The sequence below is a fragment of the Anas platyrhynchos genome, chromosome 2, assembly GCF_047663525.1.
Source record: "Anas platyrhynchos isolate ZD024472 breed Pekin duck chromosome 2, IASCAAS_PekinDuck_T2T, whole genome shotgun sequence".
Classification (NCBI taxonomy): domain Eukaryota; kingdom Metazoa; phylum Chordata; class Aves; order Anseriformes; family Anatidae; genus Anas; species Anas platyrhynchos.
In genome coordinates, this window is record NC_092588.1 from 33,018,638 (window position 1) to 33,041,332 (window position 22,695).

Here is a 22,695-nt window from a genome sequence, read left to right on the forward strand (position 1 = left end):
ATTCAAAGGGGTTGAATCAGTTTCCCCTGAGCCCTGGGAAGGTGCCTCAAACATCAGCCAATCTTTCCTGTGGATAATGAATTGCATTTTTGTGTTTACTACTCACTCTCTGAAGACCATTGTGTAAACTACTTGTGACACCAGCAACAGGACAAAAACAAAAAAACTAAATGAACTGTCACTTTGAAGGTCCCAGTGGGGACAAACCAAAACCGTAGCTCTGAATACCCTCAGGTCACCTCAGCCCTCAGGGAAAGGATGCAGAGGGATGGCTTGCAACAACACAAACCAGATGTCAGATCAGATCCTCCCCACACTCTTTTATTACTCCTTGCTGGGACCACAAAGGGTACTTCCTCATTTTTATTTATTTATTTATTTATTTATTGCAGGCCGCTGAGAATTGCTGTATCCCCACGTCAGTTTTCCTGTGCCAGGAAATGCTAAGTGCAACTCATAGACCTTCATTAGCCACTTTCCATAGATCCATGCAATAGAAATCAAAGGTGCTGACAGATGAAACCTGGCAAGTTTCCCTGGGCTGCTCCAGGATTTCTGCCCTCAGCTGCTTGCTCTGTCGGAGATAACCATCCATGGCAGAGTCAGCAAAAGGGACAGGAGCCCCAGCCTCAGCTCCTGCAGGGTCAGCCCAGCATTGCAGGGCTCAAGGAGCTGTCAGACCACTAACAGATAGACCTTACAGACCTCCCTACAGCCCGTTCTTTTGCTACTCCTTTGTCACCTCCCTTTAGAATTGTTTTACTTTGCTGTTGGCTTGCTTGCTCTTACAATTGCTTTTTTCTCGCTGGACTACAGATTTCTTCTAATACATGTTATTTCCTCCTGTGCAAAGAAACTGAATATAGCCACCAATCTTTCAGTATATATTTACTTTTCTTGCTACCATCTCTCTGCCAACTAATTCCTGAAGTTCAAAAGGAACAGGTAATAAAACATAAGAGGGAAATGCAGGTGCAGGTGAATTCCTTATTCAGTTATCCTCAGCAGTGATGTTATTGTGAGTTATTGCTGTGTCAGACATAAAGCAAGTGTTGGGCTTGGCATGCTTTTGAATTAAGCCTCCAATTTTGTGTAACAGGACTATTAATCCCTTTTGTAATCAAAGTTCCTTGAGCGTGTTCCCCACCCATGCTTTAACCCACTGCTGGTGTAGTCCTAATACAAACATAGCAGCAACAGTTGAAACTGAAGTGCCTGTACATCCAGATCTATCAAAGTGAACTGGTCTCAATCTCAGAGAGAGACAATTGACCTCGCACACAGAAGCCAAGAGCCTTAAACATAGCATTTTGGTAATTGCCACTTTTCTCAGCAGCATCAGGGGAAATGAAGCATTTGTCGCTTTTGTTTCTAGAAATCCCCAGCAATCAAAGCCACTGACAGACAGTGCTGGAGAAGCGACACCTACTAATGAAAAAATACATTCTGTTAGAGAGCCGGGATGAAGCTTTTCCAGAGTGCCTCCAGCCAGCCAGCTTTCCTGCCAAATACCAAAGGGTTATAGAGTTGATCATCTTTTTAGAAGGGAAAGCAAAATTTTCACTGAAATCTGCCAAGTAGATTTGTAATGAGCTTATCTGACTCACTAACTAGCTAGTGGCACAGCCTTTCTCTTTGAAAACCTTGCCCCTGCCATTTTCATTTTTGTTATTGTGAAGCAAGCAAAGTAAGCTGACACAGCCAGGAACTGTGTTATGATTCGTAATTGTGGGACTGAGAATCTATTTTCATTGACTGGACAACAGACAGAAAGGGTGACTCTGCAGCTGACTCCCAGGACAGCATGTAAGATATGCGTGGTATGCAGTAAGCTTTGTAGTCTCCTTCGGGAGAGGAAAATTCCCTAGATAAGGACAAAGCTAGGAAAGAAAAGGAGGAACCAACTGAAAAATCTTACAGCAGTAGAGAACTTCAGAGAAAGCTAAGGTATGTGTGAGGATCTAATCTTTTAGGGGTAACTTTCTTAAGCTAAAACAAAGAAATAAATGAACATTTAAGCACCTGAATTAAATAATTGTACTTAAAATACACCCCACTAGCACAAATGCAAGTAACTTTAATTTACCTCTGGTCTTTTGAGATCAAGACATGTCTTGAGCTATTTCTTCTAACACTGACAGAAACAGTAACAGACAAAAATAAATAAATAAATAAATACATACATACATACATAAATAAACAACCACTACCTCTTATCTGAAAGGCTTTGGTGATCTGGTGTCTGGCAAAGATTATTGTCCTGAAAAGCCAGAGCATTGTTTCCTCTATTTAAGAAAAGTAAATAAATAAACAAAATTGTTACTCTATATCTACAATCATTTACAGCTGTCTTAAGCCATGTATTGTATATCAATCTCATATCTACACTGAATAGTGGGCCTTTGCAATCAGAGATACTCATTAATTTAAGGAATGAATATGCCAGCTTTCCCTTTATCTGCTGCTTTATTACCTCTGTCACATGTCAAAATGTCACCGTCCATTTGGGTCTCTCCAATTTATGGGACAATATACTTGGCAAACTAAACTTTATTTCACGAGGTCATTAGGTTATAAAGAAAATCAAATGTGGGCTCACTCCCTTTTGTACAGATGAGTTTAATGTGAGTTCTCTAATTCATCCCTTCACTAATTCACAAATTCCTCCCTCACAGTGCAGGCATCCCTTGCGTCACACTGGAAGCATAAGAGCCTCAGACGATGGATCCACTCCAGAGGCTTTTTTGGGGGTAAGTTGGTATGGTTATACCCCAGCTTGGATAGCTGATCTACACATTTCCATAGGTTAGTGGGTTTTGAAGACTGCCAGACATCTTCTATGCAAAGCTTCAGTAGAGAAGAGCTGCAAGGGACAGGAGGCTCAGGTGACAATGGCAACAGAGTGGCCCTTAGCTCTTCCTACCCTGTGTCCTGCCTACGCATTGCTCTTGCTGTGACCTAATGGCAGTGCTCCCAGTGTACACCAGGTTTTGGCATGACCAGGAGCTGGCGCACTCACACACACGCCTTGCTGTGGACCAAATATCTAGCAAACCCAACATCTCAGACAGCGTAGGTACAGTTGTTCTTCTTGCCTCGATGAAGACATAAGAAAGATCTGAGCAGTCATGTCTAGCTTGACAGTTGATTTTCAGGTAACAGTTGGTAGTACATGCTTTCAACACAATGAGATAAGTGATAAACGTGGATATAAAAACATATTAATAGCAAAACTAATAAAATACAACACAATAATACAATGATCATGCGATGTAACACAAGATGCAATGTGCCATTTGCAGATGGTACGTATCTCATAAAAACATCATACCAATGATGTCCAGCAGTTTGTTCTATTTCTGTTGCAATTCTGACAATCCAGCCAGCATTGTGTTTGATAGCAATGGCCACCTGTTTTTGGCAAATAATAGCCTTTTCATGTTTGGTGATTAAAGTTTCAAGTTCTTCATTTTGAGAATACCCTGTGTCACATATTGAGCCTAAGGTTACAGTCCAAGTTGTAAGTCCATTTTCAACCAGTATTAGAGAATCATTAAGGTTGGAAAAAACCTCCAAGATCATCTGGTCCAACCACCCCCCTACCACCAATATCACCCGCTAAACCTAAGTACCATGTACAACCTTTCCTTGAACACCTCCAGGGACAGTGTGTTCCTTGAACACCTCCAGGGACATCACCTCCCTGGGCAACCCATTCCAATGCCTGACTGCTCTTTCTGAGAAGAATTTTCTCCAAATTTCCAACCTGAAATATCAATGTCGTCACTGGGAATACCAATGACCTTTCCTACAGAAGTAGCTTAGGGTCTCCAGAGTGAACTGCAAAGCTGTTGTAGCAGGTAAGGGCTAGGCAAGGAAATTCAGACTCAAGCCATCCCCAAGGCTGTAGATTATGCTGAATTATTTTTCTTTAGGCCTTCATAAATTGGCCAATATTCCATTCAAGTCAAAAGACTTTCCTTTTCTTGTGTATGTAGAAACCTAAGAATATTATTGTGGCAGAATTTTGTGTGGAACCTCTTTCTTCAGGGTAGAGTTAAATTCACATTCCACAGAGTAGCCAGAAAAAAAAAAGAAAAAAAAAAAAGTAATACACTTTAGTAAGGTATGAAATGAAAAGTCTCATCACTGCTGGCTATTAAACAAATAAGGCAAAGCTCAGTAAATGAAGTGCTAACTTGGAAAGTCTAATGAACTACCTTCTCTCTTCATTTCACTTTGCCAACATCAACACCTTCATCTTTAAACACTTAACTGTTTGTCACTAACGCTGCTGTACAGTATTTTATGAACCCAGTGAAAAGGTTGCTTTACATTTCAGAGAGTAAGGATTCCCTATTTGCTGAACAGCCTCCAAACTCAAAGCCACATGCAGCCCACAGGCCTGTAATTTCTTAGCAAACAGGTCAGAATAACATATTGCATTCAATTTTAACACCAACCCATGGAGATATAAAACCTCAGTTACAAGAAAGCTGCCCAGAAAATCCTTTAGAGAAGGAACACATACAAGTCCAACAAGACTACAAGGCACTGAAGTTTCTGCCTTTAAATATTTATCCAGTCCCATTGGGTTACTTGTTTGTCTGTTGGTATGAGGGGGGTTAATTACTTGTGTTTTCACCCAACCAGTCAGGGACAGAGCTTTGGTTCTGTGCCTAGTCCAGTGTGGTCAGAGCATGTTCCCAGCTTTGTGGTCTGCCAAATTGCTTGAGATCATTGGTGCCCGTGTTAAGGGAAGAAAATCAGGATCTCCACACTCTGTAACTCTCTGTGCCTGGCCATCCTAAGTAGCAAGGTTTTTAGTGAAACCTCTTTCTGGACAGCATGGCCAGAAGCCTAACAATAATTTCTCATTTTTGGATGGCTCAGATCCAGCATGTTATAAGCAAAAGCAGGTTGGCAACCAACTCCCTGCAACCCAGCAGTAGCACAGGATGTCTTTACCAGCATATCTGAAGGACCACTCCCCATCACAACTGACAGTAGCAGCATCAAGAAAGTGATCATCCCAAGGCTGAAGACATTACCTTAGAAAAATCGCTGTAAGAGTTTTACAAATCTTTCTAGAGATAGACATTCAGCTATTCTTAGCACTTCAGTGAAACATATAGTGATGTTTCCTTCTCATTTCATGGGACAGATACTCTGCAGTTCTAAAAGGAGTATCCCTTCAGGCCCATATCTGCTCATTATCAAAAACATAGCCTATGAGCAAGTAGGTGAGTGTAGGATTTCAAAGTTATGAAAAGTCTTATAGGTGCAGGACTTCTATTAGAATAATATCTGCAGCAGCATTAGTTCAGATTAATTGTTAATATTTTTGTAGAGACAAAAAAATTCTATCTAAACTGCAGTGTCACATTGGCTTACCAGAAGAAGGACAAAGACTTTCCATCTCTAAATAAAGTTAATAGGTCTGTATCAGCTTTCAGCACATGGAATTTACCCAACAGATGTAAGAGAATAGAAAAAGTTGTGTTTGTTCCAGTTTTGAACAGACTATGATGAGTAAAACCAAACACAGGAGCCATTTCTGAAAATCCCTAACACATGTGTTCAAATGAGCTGGCTTCATTTTATCACAGGATTCTTCAGCACCCTTGATGTTGTAATACTCTAAGCTGTGGCTGCTTAACACCTCTTAACACAAGGTACAGCCTACACAGAGAAATAACTTCTTGCTGGTTTTCCCCGGGTCAGAGGGTTTGGGGTTTTGTCTGTTTTTTGTTTGTTTGTTTTTTTGTTTTAAATTGAAATTTAGAAAATGTTTAGGTAATTTCTTTACTTTATGGATGAGATCCATGTCTGTACAGAGGGGAAATACAGAGGTCTATTGATATTCTTTTATCCTAATATGGCTTCCATCCTAACAGACTCAAGATATTCATGCAGTAAGGGTAGTTGCAGCCTCATCCAAATAGGAAGAGTGAGGGGAACCTGTGACTACATCAGGCAGTACAGGAGCTTTAACTACATCAGCTAGTGTTAAAAAGCAGCTCCCACTCCTTTGCTATGTCTGCTGCTAAAGCTTTTATGTATACAAATATATATTGTACACACACATAATTTCTTTAACAAACTATTATGTTTATTTATGTTTGTTTATTTTGTTTTGTTTATGAATAAATATCTGTAGCATATGCTGATTAAAAGAACAATAATTTTTAACCATACATATCATATTCAAAAGCTGCATGCAGAACAAATTTATTGTAGAGATTGTAAATAAAACAAGATTTAAAGAAGACATAGAATAGCTAGGGCTTGTCTTGAAAAGAAAAACTGAAAGAATGTGTAAGGGCGTATGGCTGGCATGGGGCTGGAAACTGAAGACAATAGCAGAAGCAAAACCAATTAAAATTAATCCTAAGCCTGTAAAAGAGAATGGCAAAACTGCATCTGAAAATAATATTAATGGACATGACATTGCAGGATATATTCACAGTAGTGTCCCAGGGAAACAAACAAACAAACAAATTAAACCAAAACAACAACAAAACCCCACAAAAAAAAATCAAAGAAAATGTGCTTCTAGTTAAATTAAAATTAAAGATTAAATAAAACATACTTTCTGTTTTCTCCAGAATTTGGCTTTATGTGAAATACCAACACAGGGGTCACTTTGCAGTATAAAATACCATTATTACAGCAGCTACTGTACCACTTAGTTTTTTCACCTTTGCAATGCAGGCTTTGGACAATTCTCTATTGTCTTTTGCTTTCTTACAGTGTAAGCACACTAGGCTGGTACATACTGTTAATCACTGTTTTTAATTTGAATTGCTATTAGTTTCTTTAATATTCAAAGCAGCCTTGCTAGAGAGTGAAACAATAGCTCCAAGGCAACAGAAGCTGTTCAAGTCCTTTATTTCACAGCCTTACTTTCAGGCTGATGCTGAACTATGGGCAGAGGTGATCCAGCTGACTCTACATCCAGATGACTCTCCATTTAGATGCTGATGGATAAGATAGCCTCCTCTTCCTTCTTCAGAGCAAAATGGGAGTAGAATTAAAACGAGAGAGAAGAGTGATACTAGCCCCAGATTGGTGCTCACAGAAACAGCTCAGGTGTTGGTAGACATGCAGCACAGGAGGTCTCCTGACCTCGGTGACATGACACTTACATCATTGCAGTCAAGTCAGTCAGATTCCCACAGGCCTCATCATCAAGCTCTGAAGGTGCTTGAGCAATCATGAGCAGTTTTAGTCACAAACAGAGCACAAACCATGTACCCTTGGTAAGGGATTCTTGACTATGCTCTGCTGCCTGTTTCCTCCGTGGCTTAGCATCACCGTTACTGCTTTTCCTTACAACTTTTCTTGTATGATCTCAATCACTCTCCAAGTTAATTAGTTTGGATCTAATTAGTAGGATAATTAACACCTCATTTTAAGAAAAAAAATATATATAATAGTTCTTTTCATTTCAGTGCTGTATGACTAAATCTGAGCTTTGCCTTCAACTCAACAACTCTTGAAAAGCTTGACCTGATAGCAAATCCTTTTAAGTGTTGACCAGGAATCAGACTCCCAACAAATTATAATTCCAGGTCTGTTTCAGGAGAAATACACATGATCACTATGGGAATTGCCATTTAGGTTGCTTTTGATAGTGAGCCTATAAAGGTGACGATTCAGCCAGTGGGCAATGTTAAAGCCTTCTTCAAAACTTTAACCTGTTCATGGAATTGAGTGACCCTGAGTTATCTGACAAGCAAAAAACCTCACCATATTGTAGGAGATTTTTATACCATAGTTAATGTGCTAAGGGGAGGTGAGGATATTTGCTAATACAGAGAAATTTTCAGGAAAAAAGGAGACCTGTAACAGGGAAAAAAAATAAGGCAATATAACTTTAGGGGAGATTCTTCTTTATCCGTAAAGCTGCAATAAGTTGTATTTGCCTTTGAAAATGCAAAAGGAACATCTAGGTCTGGATGCTAGCACCTGGGTATTTAATTTGGTGATAGTCGATGAAATCCCATGAGGCAAAAACTATTTAATCTATACCTACTGAATTCTAATATTGCTGACTATATAGGATTTCCATACAGTTTAAACAGGTATTCCTCCTTTCAGCTTTGGTATTTTAACTGAATTGATTGTCAGTGAAGACATTTCCAGTACAGCTAAACTTTGATCATGAGGCAGGGCTTGTGATGTGCTGTGCTATTCAAATATGTGCTTATTTTTAAGTGCCTTCTCTTAGACTGTAATAAGCTTACAAGGTGTTCAGAAACTGCATAAAGACTTCTCTTCATCAAAGCAAATATATCTGCAGATTTTGGGAAAATGCCTGCACTGCACTCCCTAAAATGTGATATGTGATTAGGTTATTAAAGACTGAATAGCAAGGCTGTAGCAGAAAGGAGCACATTAAAAATGAGTGACAACACTTCCTGATTTGAGTGTATAACTATGCAGCCTTAATATTCTCAGTACTGTTTCGATTTTTTGCATAAAATTTCTTGCAGCAGGGACTTTTGGTTGTTTGACAGATTCAGACTGACAGTCTACAGGTGAACAGCTTTCTGCCATGTTACTAGTTTTCTGAGCCATTTAGGAGCTTAGTGACAAGTGCATATTATGTGTAGGCACTTATCAAGGGCCAAGACGTAAAAGTCTGTCTAAAAAATGGCTTCATTGACTTAAGCAAGTTTGTGTCATGCTTGAGGATGCGTAGAATTTGATTCCAAGTACAGAGCTTCCTTTCACATTTGATTGCTCGTTTTTTATTCAGCAAGATAATAACCTGTCAATCTTCAGCGAGAATAAGCTCTCCTAACACTCCAATTCATAGAGCAGTTGTTGATTTTACAAAGTGAGGCACTAACTTACAGCCAACCTCGCTCTTTTATTCCAGGCTTTGTACCAACTTTGGAAGAGTTATTAAGAATTTAAAAGCCTAAACAAAGCAAATTCCATTTCTTTCTTGAACAATTTAGTATTTATCTTACCAGTTTAAATAGTCAAATATTGCTTCCTTTTTTACAACAGAAATGAATAAAGTATATAAAGTATTCAGTCAACATTGTGCAGTTTGCTTTCATGAGCAACAAGATCTCCTGAAGGGAATAATGCTGTCTTGATAACTCAAAAAATGTACCCTGTAGAATATGATAAGTTTTATTACCAAGCATATAAAGTAGCAGTTGCTGGTTTGTGTGAAAATCTCTGCTGTTCTGTTGTAACTGACACCCCCCGAGGAATGGGGCAAAAGCCTCACCCCTCGAAGAGGCCTTCGCTTCAACTACAAGTGCACAAATTGCTTCACAAATTTAAAATGGTGTGCGGGGAGGGAGGAAATGGGAATACTCACAACCTCGTGCATGAAATTCAAGATCAAGAACTTGAAAAATTTGGAGATGCAAGATAACCATCAGATTGGCGTTTTTGTTGTTGTTTTAACCTTTTGATATTTATTTCTTCTTGGTAGAAAAACATGGCATGTGTAGATTGGTCAGGTGACCATGTATTTGTTATGTTCTCTCTATGTTATTACGCACATGACAAGACATTTACCCTGGTATAAAATACCTTCATTTTTATTGTTTCCAGTATCTTGAACTTTGGGACCAGATGCATTCATATTTCATAGTTTGTAACTGGCCAAAATGTAAATAATACTTTGTTATGTAATATCTTGTTATGTAATTAGTGAGCCTGACTCTAATTATCTTTGAGTAAAAATCAAACAGACTAGGAAACAAGACAATTTCATCTTGTCAGTGCCAATCATTTACTTCCTCTAAGGTCACTCTTGCAATATATAGGGAAATTATACCTAATTATACTTATCCATTATTACTGTGATTTTAGGCAATTCAGGCTAATTTATAAGATCAGACTACTTCAAACCTATACCTTGGTGAAAGCTCACCACCCTGCAGAGTAGATGGTGCTGGGTTTTAGCTGAAAGTAGACAGTCAGGTCCACTGGGGAGTGATACTGGCTTTCCTCTTGTGCACCAGTTACAGAAGTTCCTGCGAATAACCTCTGTGAAACTAGTAAACTATGAAATGCCCATAAGAGACAGTAGTCAAAAAGGTTTCCTCCTGATTACAGTGAGCAATGTGCCTTAAAAAGCATTGCTTTTTTCATATATTAGTTTCTTGGTTAAATTCTAGGTTAAATTAGTCACTTGGTTAAATTCTGGGATGCTCTTCAGAGATGTCAAATAATCTCATTGCCCATTACAAAATCAAAGGATTTTTGGGTCACTTTCTTGGGGCTTTATGTGTAGTATGTGCTTTGGATCTGGCCATGAATCATTTCAAAGAAGCCTTAAAATATTATTTCACTAATTTCATAAATATTTATACAGTAACCAGCAGGGAAGCAACAATCCTGATTACAAGCTACTTACAGAAGGCATCAATGCAATACAAATACTAAAAACAAACAAGTGATCAAACAAATAATTATAATTGTAGTTGCTGAATACCTTGACCTTATGGTGAATTTTAGCTCTTCTCACAGAATTATGGCATCTTAGTCATTCTTGTTGTATTGACAGAATGTTTGGAGAAAATCTTCTCTTACAAATGAATCTAATATTACTGCCTGACTCACTGATACTGTGATCTATAAATATTTTAAACATCTTTCTGCATTTGATTATCTATTTTATGTAACTGTTTACCCCACCTGTGCTTTTTCCGTATATTCTTCCATACTTTCAAAACTGAAAAAACGATCATCATTTTATTCCACATTTTTTCCACCAGAACACTGTGATTTTTTGTGAAAGAGTAGAATTCTACAAAGATTGTCTGTGACTGTTGGTGGAGAAGCAGTGAAGAATGAAGCAGCTGTGTTTCTGCTCCCTTCACAACAGTGACTGTGATGGTGAGCTTTGCTGATCAGTGTCCCTCCACAGAGGCCAGAAGAAGGCATTCTCTGTGTTGCTTCCCTTTCCCATGCACCGGAATCGAGTCAACATTGTACCAGAACCAATACCAGCCTGGAAGGAAATATTGTCTATTTTATCACAGACTTCTCATTTATACTTGCAGGACTGTGCTAAGACTGGTACATAAGAAAATGTATGCTGCTGAGTACCTCCAATAAGATTTGGAGATGCTCAACACCTCTAGTATGGCTTATCAGAAGTTGGCAAGTCAGGTCCAGGATTTCACTAAAATCCTAGTGCCAGTCATGGCAGTGAATTGTTAATCATCTTCATGCTCGGGTGACTCATTCACAGGCTTTTGAATATCACTTCTAAAAGACTTGCACCATCTTTCAGCTTAAGCCCAGAGCAAACCCTGTGAGGTCTGTGGTTTCCCCTCTGTATGCAGAGAGGCAACAAGCCAATTAAATGCCGGTGCAAAAGAAGGAGTTGTATAGGTCAGTCATATTTTATATACTTACAGCATTTGCTTGTTATAGACCCAAAAACGCTAAATGTCAAAAAATATGGTTAGGTCTGCTCCCCCAGTCACCTTGCTTCCTGCTATATTTTTTTAAGTCTTCAGATTGCCCTTTACATACCAATTCCAGAAGGCAGCATATAAAGTCATATAAGCATATAAACTGGGCTATGCATCTGCATCCTATCGGACAACTCAGATTGTCAAGTAGATGTTAGCATGAGTACAACTATCACAAGTTGACCCCTCTATATTTAAGTGAGTTGCAGCCCAATAGTTTTATAACTTATTTGGTCAAAATAAATAGACAACATTCTGAAATTATCAAAACTATTTATTTCCCCCAACCATTTTTTCCTCATTAGCCATTTGTGAATCTTTTTTCTTTATTTTAATAGTTTGATTCACTGCAGATAAACAATTTCTTTTGATTTTTTCTTTTTATTTTTTTTTAGGAAATCCTTTCTTCCATAATTAGAATATTAAAATCTTCAAAACTTTTACAGATTAGAGAAACTGTATATCTAACAGTCAGAGCCTGATATGCACCTTGGAGAATCAGTAAGGCATACTGCTGCTGACAGTCTGTTTTTCTTACAGTTGTACGTGAAAATTTCATTAATGATGCTTGTTGATCTATTTTTAAAGCTTTAAACATATAAATCAAATCGCACTATGTGAAATATCCCTACACATAGGACAGATTTCTTCAGTACCACATGTGATCATAAAAGATAGCTACCAAAAAAATCAAAATCAAGCCATTCTAAAACAGAGTTAATTTAGGGTCAAAATGAACAGCAGCTCACTGTAGGTATTATGTTTTGTTTGATTATTTGTATTTTTAATGTATTTTGTAAGTGAAGGGCAGGTTTTTCAATTCTATTCTTTTCAGAGGACTAACACTGACATTTTGCCATGTTTTCTATACTTAACTTTACTTATTGAAGTTGAGTGTTTTGTTTTGTTTTTTAATTTCAATTAATGAAAATGTAAACTACATAACTATATTAAAATTTTAAGAAAAAATAGATAATACAGTGAAATGTCTAAATTGATTCTGCTTGAACAGAATGTGTAAGAGAATTAATCCAAATTCAAAATTAGGATGGAGGTATTTCTTCTGGAGAGATGTCAAATGTCATGGAGAACTCAAAACATAGTGGGTGTGCCTGACTAACAGAAGTTACAGTTTAAGAAAATCTATTCTGTTGTACATTAAGTTTTTGTTCAGAACAGGAAAACAGGGGCATACAGAGACCTTAATACTCAGAAGGAATGACTGTTCCATCCTGTGAGCAAAGAAACTGGTTTGCTATTAAAAGTTTTGATTTCTTAGTTATGGCAGAAAGAAATTTAATTTTAAAAACACCTTTGACAGGTATTTAGTCTAAATCACAAGACAGAAAAAGGTTCTTTTGCAGGCAGAAGCTTTGGGAAACTGTTGGGCCAAGTACATATGTGTATATGTACATGCATATATGCATATGCATATCTATTATATACATATATATTTTTTATATACATATAAGGCCTCTCTTTGCCAGTATGAAATGTATGTCAAGAAAAAGATGTCACGGACATACTTATCTACAGGAAGCATGCAGCAAGGCCCACGTCTAGGATCCAGAAAAGTCAGTGCACGTGCACGGTGACTATTTTCTGGGATTGCTAAAGTCCACTCATTTGTAATACAAGCAAAGAGAGTTTCCACAGTTTCTTTCTCCTGTCCTCTCTCCCCTGAGCTCTCCAGGCATGCCAGCCCTCCTTTCCCATCTCTTCCCATTGTAAATGTCATATCCCCATCTGCTGCCCCTGAACTCACTGTGCTGGCAGGCTCATGCGGGCAGAATGCAGCAGCTGAGGTTACTCAGCACCGTGCGCTACACTGACGCTTCAAAGGCAATTACTAGCATTTTCCACAGAGGAAAAAAAAAAATGTGCAAAAGGGATTAATGCTGCTGTTTCTCCTTTGATGCCTGTAGTGCAGATCAGGACCTATCTCCTGCATCATCCAGTCCAACTCCTTCTTGCTGCAGGCACTATATAGTTTATTCCCTCAGGAGAACTACGTGTGCTTTTTACCAGCCAAGCCAACTGGTGACTGAGTGACTGCTTTTGTCTTTCCAAACACCCCTAGAAACACGATATGCTTTCGTAAAATCTCAGTTATCTGGAATTTTCTTTCTACTTCCATCCCAAATGATGTTACTATTTGAGCCAGCAAATGTGTGCGTTACTCTGGTCAGGAGGACTTCTCTTGTGTAAAATTATGTGTGCTTTACTGTTTTTATCAAATGAAACCATAATAACACAGCTCAGAAAGTGTGTGCTCTTATTGAAAAACACATTTTACAGGAACTGCTTCTTCTGATAATTACATATTTGGCGACAGAGGGTGAGGGGGTGAAGAAAAGCTATTTTCCCATCTGCAGCAAATCCTGACAGCCGCTTAAAAACAACAGTAATGAGACGGAGAAAAAGAGAGATTTGTGAAGGTTTTAGATATTAGTTTCATGCTATAGCTGCACACCAGGCCTTCCTCAATTTGTTTAGGTTTATAGCTGGGGGATGGGGGTTTGCACAGCTCACTGGAACTCTTGGCAAAATACAGATATATCAGAACCTGTGTTTCTCATTGAATGTTTTAAGCCAAAATTACTTAGTGAATGGCTTACTTCACAGCATTCACACCATTCAGATTCTGAATGAAGAGCCAGGAGATGAAGAAGTGAAAAAATGGATCAATGTTTGCTGACCCAGTAAGTGGAAGAAAATTTCAGACCAGTCTTTACTGAGTTCCAGCAATTCCCCTCATCCTAAATAGACTCCTCTTTGTTGGAGAGTCCTGGGTGTGGGCTCAGAAAAAATTTGGAAAGGAAGCAAGTTAAATGACAACTTTTGTCAACTACAGGCAACAAAGGAAGAAAGAAAAGTACTGTACCAGCAACTCCTGGAGAGCAGGATACAGAGAGCAAAGCTCTGCCTTCCGCTGCTCCATGCACACTGTGGTACCTGGGCAACGTCAGGGTAAGCTGCCTGCATGATCTTGCACCTTACAGAAATCCTGTCTCTTCTTGCACACAAGGGAGCACGGAATGACAGCCAACAATACTGCAGTGAGTGGAAACCTTCGATCATGTGCAGGAGAGAGGCTGGAGGCCTTTGAAAGGTCTTGGCTTTATAAAGTTGTGGCTCCTGCTCTCTGCCTCGCAATCCTAGCTGCTGGCATGTGTAACCATAACCTTTCAGCTAGAGCTACACTATAAAAGTCTGCAATGTAAGCTGCTGAATGAATATGTTTATCTGTAAACATCCCTATTTAGATACAGAAATTCTAATTCTACCTGAGCATATACTGTAAATGTCTGTAATATTTATAAGGCATTAAAACTCGTGCTTATGAAAAAAACATGGGGCACATGAATATATTTGATTTCCAATAGCTGTTAGTTTCTCCTACCTGTGGCACCTGGTACTTAATAAATAAAACATTTCATCTAACCTCCAAAATAATTCAGGACAAAAACAATCTCAGAACACTGTCACTAAAAACTCTTTTGAGGTTTCATCTGGTTGGAAAATTTTGTGAAATAAGTACGAGAGATCATCATAGTAAGTAAAACCTTTTCCCTAAGCAGGTAATACTAACAAGCAAAATAGAAGAAGAAAAGTAGAACTTGGTTATCAGCCTGTCTGGCTGCTATTTTAGCTTAAGAGGAAATGGGTTACAACACTGGTAATTTCATTCAAACATAAGCAGTAACACAGTGATGGGCTGCTCCTGTCATGGTCTGTGATACATGAATGTATCACAGATGTTTTTCACTGCCACTTGGATGTCATTGTTACTTCTTGTCTCCAGCCATAATGCAGTCCTATCTCATATTTTTATTAATTCCTGGTGACTTTACCTTGGATTGCCAAACTAGCTTTTTAAAAACTATTTTAAATGGACTAAATATATTTGTGTGCATGTGTTTTCATATACTTTTTTATTATTATTATTATTTTTTATGCGGTGCCCAACTTGAAATATTCTAAAGTGGGATGAAAAGCTTTGCTTCTGCTAATTTTCACGTTTGCTATTTAGCAGCCTGGGAGAGGAGGGGTGGATAGTTCCCGTTTTCACGTTTTCGGACATTTTGAAACAATCTGCCAGACACAGCACGACCTAGCGGCCAGCACAACGCACAGCATCAACACGGGGACCTGTAGCGGGAAAAAGTGCCTTAATTCACCAAGCCTAAAGTTGAGTGTGAGGACACAGCATCCTGATGTTGTACGTACAGTACCCGTCTGAAAGCAGGAAGCCCTTGCACACTGCGCCAGTCTGCTGTCCTTCTCCGTGCATGACACCAAAGGGCCATGAGACCTGAAGGAGTTCTGGTTCTCTTCCTAAGGGCCAAACCTTGTCCTCCATCAAAGCCTTGTGAAAGGTCTCAAGCACAGAGGTGCAGCAGGGAGGGAAGGTGGGCACTGAGCACTGAGCTACCCAAGAGGCAGAAGCCACAGTAAGACCTTTCAACTTGCTTTTGGTAACTGAGAAAAAGTTCAAGCAAGAACCACCCTCCTGCTTCTGAAGGAGACAGCCTGCGGGTTCTCTGCCCAGCAGATTTTTAGCTCCTTGCTCAACAAAACATAAAAACAGGCTATGAGCCTGTGTGTTCGTGGTTATAGCTCTGGTTGGCTGAATTCAGCTGTACTGGATGAGTGCAGCTGAAAACATACTTCACTTTGGATTTTATTAACGTCAGCCACGTAACAGATCATTGCTCCTCTTCAGCTCCATGAAGATGGAGTGGAACATTAGGAAACATCTAAAAATCATCAGAAGAGGACCAAGAATAAAAGGGTTTTCACAAGCTGATTGTACTAACAAATTTTATTGTTAAAAGAAATAAAAAAGAAAAAAAGAAAAAAGACAAAAGAAAAAAAAACGACAGTGTTTCCAGATTCAAATGCTGTTATATTTCAAGTTGAGTATTGGCAAACTTCTAGTTCTTGCACTTCAAGGCTTCAAAAATTCTTTTTGTTTGTTTAGTGTAACCTGAAGTACTTGGCTTTTTTATAACCCAAGGCACCACACTGAAATGTGGCTCTCTGATATCCACGGGGAGTTATCCTGTGGGATCATCAGGATGCTTGATTCCAAGAGATTTTGTGTGCACTGGCTGAGGATCCAATTGCAGCCATGCTATGAATTGCTAAGACTCTCCATCTTGTAGCTTTCCACACAGAACACAATGTTTTTTGCTTCAGGAAAATTAGAGTGTTTCGTATTTCCTAGATTGGATCCCAGTTGCTTGCAGAAGCAGCCTCTGTGTTCCAGATTCATCTGAAATGTCTGTCACGTTCAGAAAGGATCTTTCTTCACTATCATGGTGTAATTCACGCACATGACCATATTCTTCTCAGAATCATCAGAGAACGCTTCTATAATAACACTATAATCTCCCTAAATTCCAATGAGAAAATAAGGAAATTAGTGCATAATGCTGCCCATTCTTGGCCAAGGGGCTACCTGAGGTCTCAAGCTGCCTAGTGATCTTTTGTATTTAGCCTAAACCACAGTGCCAGGGCTTTCAGCTCGCTCTGGTCACAGTCACCAGCCCTGAATTGCTTGCCTTGACTGGGCACTGAGTGACAGTGCCCTGCTAGTGCCAGCACTGGTGGCCCAGCGGTCCCAGCTCACCTTCCCTCACAGAGCAGAGCTCCAGGACTTGAGCAGAGTTCCTGGTTTAACACTGGAACATTGCTTTTACTTTTGAATATTGTTATCCCTCTTCTAATCTTTGAGAAGGGTTTCAGGGAGGAAGAGATCAGCATGTGAAAAGAAACTAAGAGAAAGTATAATGGGCAGAAAGAATATGGACAGATTTATTCAAAAGGGAAACAGAAATAATTTACCAAATGGAATGGAACAATAGAAGTTACATTAACTTATATCTTTGATCTTTTCTTTTATAAAATAAAGGAGGAATGATAGGGGAATAATAACCTGAAAACATTTAACATTTCAGAGGTACTATTAATCTGGACTCGTCCTTTCAAGCATAAAAAAAAATTCTGACAGTTGCTACAGTTTGGGTGAACTTATCTTTCCACCAAATATATTAATGTAAGACATAAGACTTGTTAAAGTGAGTCCAGAGGAGGGCCACGAGGATGATCAGAGGCTGCAACACCTCTCCTATGAAGACAGGCTGAGAGAGCTGGGGCTGTTCAGCCTGGAGAAGAGAAGGTTCTAGGCTTTGAGAAGGCTCTAGGTCAGAGAAGGCTCTGACCTTACAGCAGCCTTCCAGCGCCTAAAGGGGGCCTTCATGAAAGCTAAAGAAAGGACTCTTTTTCAGGGGGTGTGGTGACAAGGGATAATGGCTTTAAATTAAACAAGGGGAGATTTAGATTAGATGTTAGGAAGAAATTCTTTACTGTGAGGGTGGTGAGGCACTGGCACAGGTTGCCCAGAGAAGCTGTGGATGCCCCATCCATGGAGGTGCTCAAGGCCAGGTTGGATGGGGCTTTGAGCAACCTGGTCTGGTGGGAGGTGTCCCTGCCCATGGCAGGGAGTTGGAACAAGATTAGCCTTAAGAGTCCCTTCCAACCCAAACCATTCTGTGATTCCATGATTCTGTGATTCTACAATTCTGTGATTCTATGATTCCATGATTCTATGAAGTATGTTATTTTATCACTATTTATATACAATGTGGAAAAGTACCTTTGGAAATATTGTTCTTTTTCCTTTAATGTCAAATGTTGTTGTAATTGTTTCTGTAAAACAGAGAGAATTACAGTATAAATGGTTATTTAATCATCGAGCCATCAATGAAACTTTCTGAATAACTTCAACATAGCGTATCTCTCAGCAGCACTACCAATGCCATTTACTCTTCCAGGCATAAAGCCTTCACCTCTTTATTCTTCTACAACTCTGCCTATTTGTCTAAACCACATGTTAGAAAACAGAAAATAATCAGAAAGCCACTGCAACATCTTCTACCATTCCACCCTACTGTGATAAATCCAATAATTTAACTTGTAATAGTAGTTCAGACAAATGATAACTGAAGAGATCTGATATTCACTTACAAAGAAAGGAAAATGTGGAAGGCATATTCTGAGCACTGTCCTGGTCTTTTTGGCTTTTAAAATGATATCCTGAATTCTCTGCATAAGAGCCTTTGGCATGTTAATGTTCTATCCTGAAACAGGATAGACTCTTCTCTAATAATAATAATAAAAAAATAAAAATACACATAGATGGAGAGAGTATCTCTAAAATACCATCCATACATTTACCTGAATAAGCTGTTGTCTGTAAGGTAGTAGTGTCCCTAGATCCTCTCAAGTTTTGTGTGTAGTCCAGTCATATGTGGTCTTCCCATGTCATTTTAAAGTTGTTTAACAATAAAAGTGTCATAATGTGATAAAGGATATTATCAATCCCAATTTAAAGAGATGGAAACCACCACATGAGAACACTAAAGAACTGAAGTTGGAAACTCCACTTTATCTATCTGCATGGGTTGACCAATTAGTCTTTTAAAATATCTGATAAGTAGTAAGGAACAGGTTATGCCCCTGTTGAGAGGGCAACCTGCAAGGCAAGAAAAAGGTGTATTTTTCATACTGACCTCCTTTCAGCATTTCACACACATAGTACTCATCATCGGCCCCACTGCAAATAATTTCTTTCCAGTGTAATGCTTTGGCACCATCATACCAGACAGTGAAGACTACCTTCAAAAAGGCGATGTCACTTTCTAGTAGAGACATTGCAAGTAAGAAAAAGGTAACTGGCAGGTAGGAAAAGTACATGCACAGACAAACACTATTTAAATAAACACTATTTTTCTCTGAAATATGGATTTTTTAGAGTTCCCCAAAATTAACAAAAATGCATACCTTGAAAACTGTAATTTCCAGAAAAAAAAAAAAAAAAAGTTGTTTTCTTATCAAAAAGCATCAGTTTTAAGAAATATTTGAGTGACAAATTTCACAATCTGTTCTAATTCATTCAGCAAAGACAATAGAGTTCACTCAGCTCCACAGCTCGTCCAAATAAATCCCCGGAAGAGAACTCTGGAGGTCCCACATACGTAGCTGTGAGCAAGTATTACAAACAATCTGTGCTGGTTGCTTGTAGCCCTTGTAAAGATATCTTTCTATGGAAGCAATCTTAGCACACCTCCAGAGCTTTTACAGATTATGCGAAATTTATGATACAGCTCTTTCTTGACTAACACAATTTACTGGCTTAAAGCTGTGTTTAAAGAGTAGTTTAAAGCTGGGTCTGCACACACAGTCCATTACCACATTTCCAGCTTCTGGAGTATGCATGTTCTTAGCAGAATTCCTGCCAGGATATTATCTCTCCTTAAAATGGCTTGTGTCTTTTTCAGACCAGAAGAGCTTATGTGCTGCAAAATATTGTCTGTTTTCTCCATAAGTACCTGAACTGTCTCAAATTTGCATGTACAGTACCAGTCAGTGTGCTGAGCTCTGGCAACTGCTCAAACAAGTCAAACTCAGGCACACTTATTCCCACAAATGGTCTAGAAATCATAATTTCTGTCCATCGCTGTATTTCGTCTATTGCATTGCTAATCACAGAAACTTATCTCCTAAATAATTTGACATTGAGTATAAGGTATAATCCTTCTGCCTGTGTTCTCTCTCTTGCCCTCTCTCTCTCTCTCTTTTTTTTTTTTATTTTCCACTTGGAGAATATAACTCTCTAGGCATGAGTGACTCACTTGGAACCCAGGTAAGAGCAGCATGCCAGATGGATGTGTTCAGCATGGTGCAAGGTGTCACATTAAACATGAAATCATGAACTGCAGAATCTACAGGATAAAATTATTTCATGTTATTAGTGTGAACAGTCTTCTCCAGTGAAATGATAAAAACTTACATATGTATACACATATATATACAAACAAAAATATATTAAAAATATATTTAATATAAGGTATATACTATAAAGTTATGTTATCTAATGATCCATAGTACACATTAAATATATCTTAAAGTGATATTTCTGATTATTTACATGCTTAGAAGACAAAAGTAGTATCACATTACTTTGAGATTTAGTAAGAAGAAACAGTTTCAGGGTCATTTATATTTGTACTAAAACACTCAGAGGCAAAACTATGCTTACTTCTACTTTGAAGTTACACACTTTTTATTAGCATTATGCCAACATGGACCTCTGATGAACATATGCTGACTTATACTAACCATTGAAACTATAAGCTTATATGTTGCCCGAGGCTAGCTGAAGGCCTCAGGTAGCAACAGTGATTTATTTCATCATGATTACAGTGAGTTCTGTCTTCTATTTTAGGGATTAAAGCAAGGGATGTGCCAAGGGAAACTGTCTGACTGCTGGTAATTGGCACTCATGTTCTTATCATAGCTACATACAGGAAATTATAATAGAAAAAAAGTCAAACAAAACACACCCTGGTCCCAAAGGCTCAATTTGCAAGCTTAGGTATAGCCACTTTTACACTTGTTACATTTTTTAAATGTGTGTTAGCATTAAACAAAGTACCCAAAATAAACATTCCCTCTTGAGCCTTGGTTTATATAGCTATTTTATGGGTAATACACATTAGTAATGCACACAGATTTTCAAAAGGCATAGTCCTTTCCTTGTGAAATATCTCCTAAAAAATCTCACCTTTTTGCCATTGAGTTCACATGGGAACACTGAGCCTGCCTAGCACTCAGAGCTGTGAGGTACCTAGTTGTTGCAGAATTGATGAAAAAAAGCAGTAAACTACACAGATCCAGTGGCCTGTATCTCAGAGATGGCAAGTGAGGAAGAGAGAAGCTTTGTTGACCCAGAGCTTCTCTGATCCCCCAGCCCAAAGCAGTCTTCTGCTTTTTTTTTTTCTTTTTTTTTTTTTTCAATAAAGTTAAAGCTTTTGAATGTAAGTTATTAGTTTAATAAATGTGGATATTTTATACAATACACCTATTGCAAAACAAGTTTAAATCTTTTATCTTTCAGTTTTTCCTGAATCAAAATATGTCTGCTTTACTTAGCAGTAAACAACTTCTCTCTTAGCTGCTGTAGCCATCATTGTGGTAATATTTACACCTATGCAGCATAATTCCCATAATCGGGTGATTAATAACAGAAATATACATCAGCTGAAATTCTTATTTATATTTTCCTATATTCATCAAAGAAACTTTTCCTTAGACTGCCACATTTATTGTGTACAAGCCAGTAAGAAAAGAATAAACTATTTTTTTTACTTACCACAAAAAGTATATGACATTTCTAGGTCTGACGACGTACAAAAAAATCCACTGACTCCACGGGTGAACAAAATGAAAAAAACAAGCCCAAACATGGTTACTTATTTTGATCGGTACCGGACAGAACGCTTTGTTTGGGGGAAAGAGGAACAAAAAATCAGCATAGTCATCCTCAGTCACATGTCTTCAGGGAATACTCAGTTATTTTGTCAAGTTCTCTGCAATCTTAATTAATTCTATTGCAGCACTATCAGTTATCATCATAATAAATTTTGTGAATAAAATTTCTGCCTTCGTTGTTATGTCTTCCCCAGACAATGTAGCTCAAGCCACGAGTGAAAACTGAAAGAGAAAACTGTGTGAAATAGGGAAGTGAGAAAAACTAAACTTACGATTACCAGAAGAGTGTAAAAGGCAAGTTGAGTTGACTCGACAGAAATAACATTTGCTAAGGCATAATTTCAAATGGCCACAAGATTTCCTGTACATAATAAAGAAGGGAAAAGCTATATTGGAACGATAAAAAAAAAAAAAAAAAAAAAAAAAAAAAGTGAAGTGCATTCCTATTGATGGGTTAGTCAAGAGTTCTCACACATTTTCAGAATGAATTTCTTGCAAAATTTGTTATACCTTAAGTACACTCTGTACACTCAGACATTATGGATAAGTTTAATCAATGACATATTTCCAAATGTCAGTAAGGATGGAGCTCAATGCAACCATCTAACACATTATCAACCAGAACCACTGATGTTCTGCACTGCCAGCTACTCCCTTCAAAGCTGTATCTATTACAGTTATACTTCTTAGTGAAAACTATCTTAAAAATCCATAAAATTGGTACTGATGAGTTCCATGACCCCCTTCTATCTCTCTGACATTCTCTTCCCTGCAATCCCTATCAGAGTAGCTGCACCACCTGATATGTACAGGAGCACCAAGTCCAAACACTGAATGTTTTGCCGGTGCAGTGCACAGCCATGCATCCAGAAGGATACTGAACATGAGGCAAATAACAGCC

General features: G+C 38.4%; 1 protein-coding gene and 1 long non-coding RNA gene across 2 annotated transcripts; one reads left to right on the top strand and one right to left on the bottom strand.

Moving 5' to 3' along the window:
- The first annotated feature begins 1,509 nt into the window (after window positions 1-1,509).
- On the top strand, window positions 1,510-16,252 carry LOC110353029 (uncharacterized). The gene is made up of 3 exons (XR_005263192.2): window positions 1,510-1,947; window positions 2,676-2,750; window positions 14,082-16,252. It is a non-coding gene; the product is annotated as an uncharacterized lncRNA (long non-coding RNA).
- A 14-nt stretch (window positions 16,253-16,266) lies between these two features.
- On the bottom strand, window positions 16,267-22,042 carry LY96 (lymphocyte antigen 96). The gene is made up of 5 exons (XM_005021208.6): window positions 21,676-22,042; window positions 20,156-20,245; window positions 19,034-19,162; window positions 18,118-18,170; window positions 16,267-16,854 (listed from the first exon to the last, which is right to left on the bottom strand). Exons 1-5 carry the CDS (start codon window positions 21,767-21,769, stop codon window positions 16,753-16,755), a joined length of 468 nt encoding a protein of 155 aa, XP_005021265.1. The 5' UTR covers window positions 21,770-22,042; the 3' UTR covers window positions 16,267-16,752.
- Window positions 22,043-22,695: the final 653 nt, after the last annotated feature.

Bases quoted from the DNA above. Each gene is read 5' to 3' on its own strand.
- LY96 (XM_005021208.6), bottom strand. From the start codon at position 21,769: ATGTTTGGGCTTGTTTTTTTCATTTTGTTCACCCGTGGAGTCAGTGGA. The intron at 19,163-20,155 runs GTGAGTCACTCA...TGTCTCTACTAG, and splicing joins TGCTCTTACCTGGGTTCCAA to AAAGTGACATCGCCTTTTTG. The intron at 18,171-19,033 runs GTCAGTATGAAA...TCTGTTTTACAG, and splicing joins GTGTGAAATGCTGAAAGGAG to AAACAATTACAACAACATTT.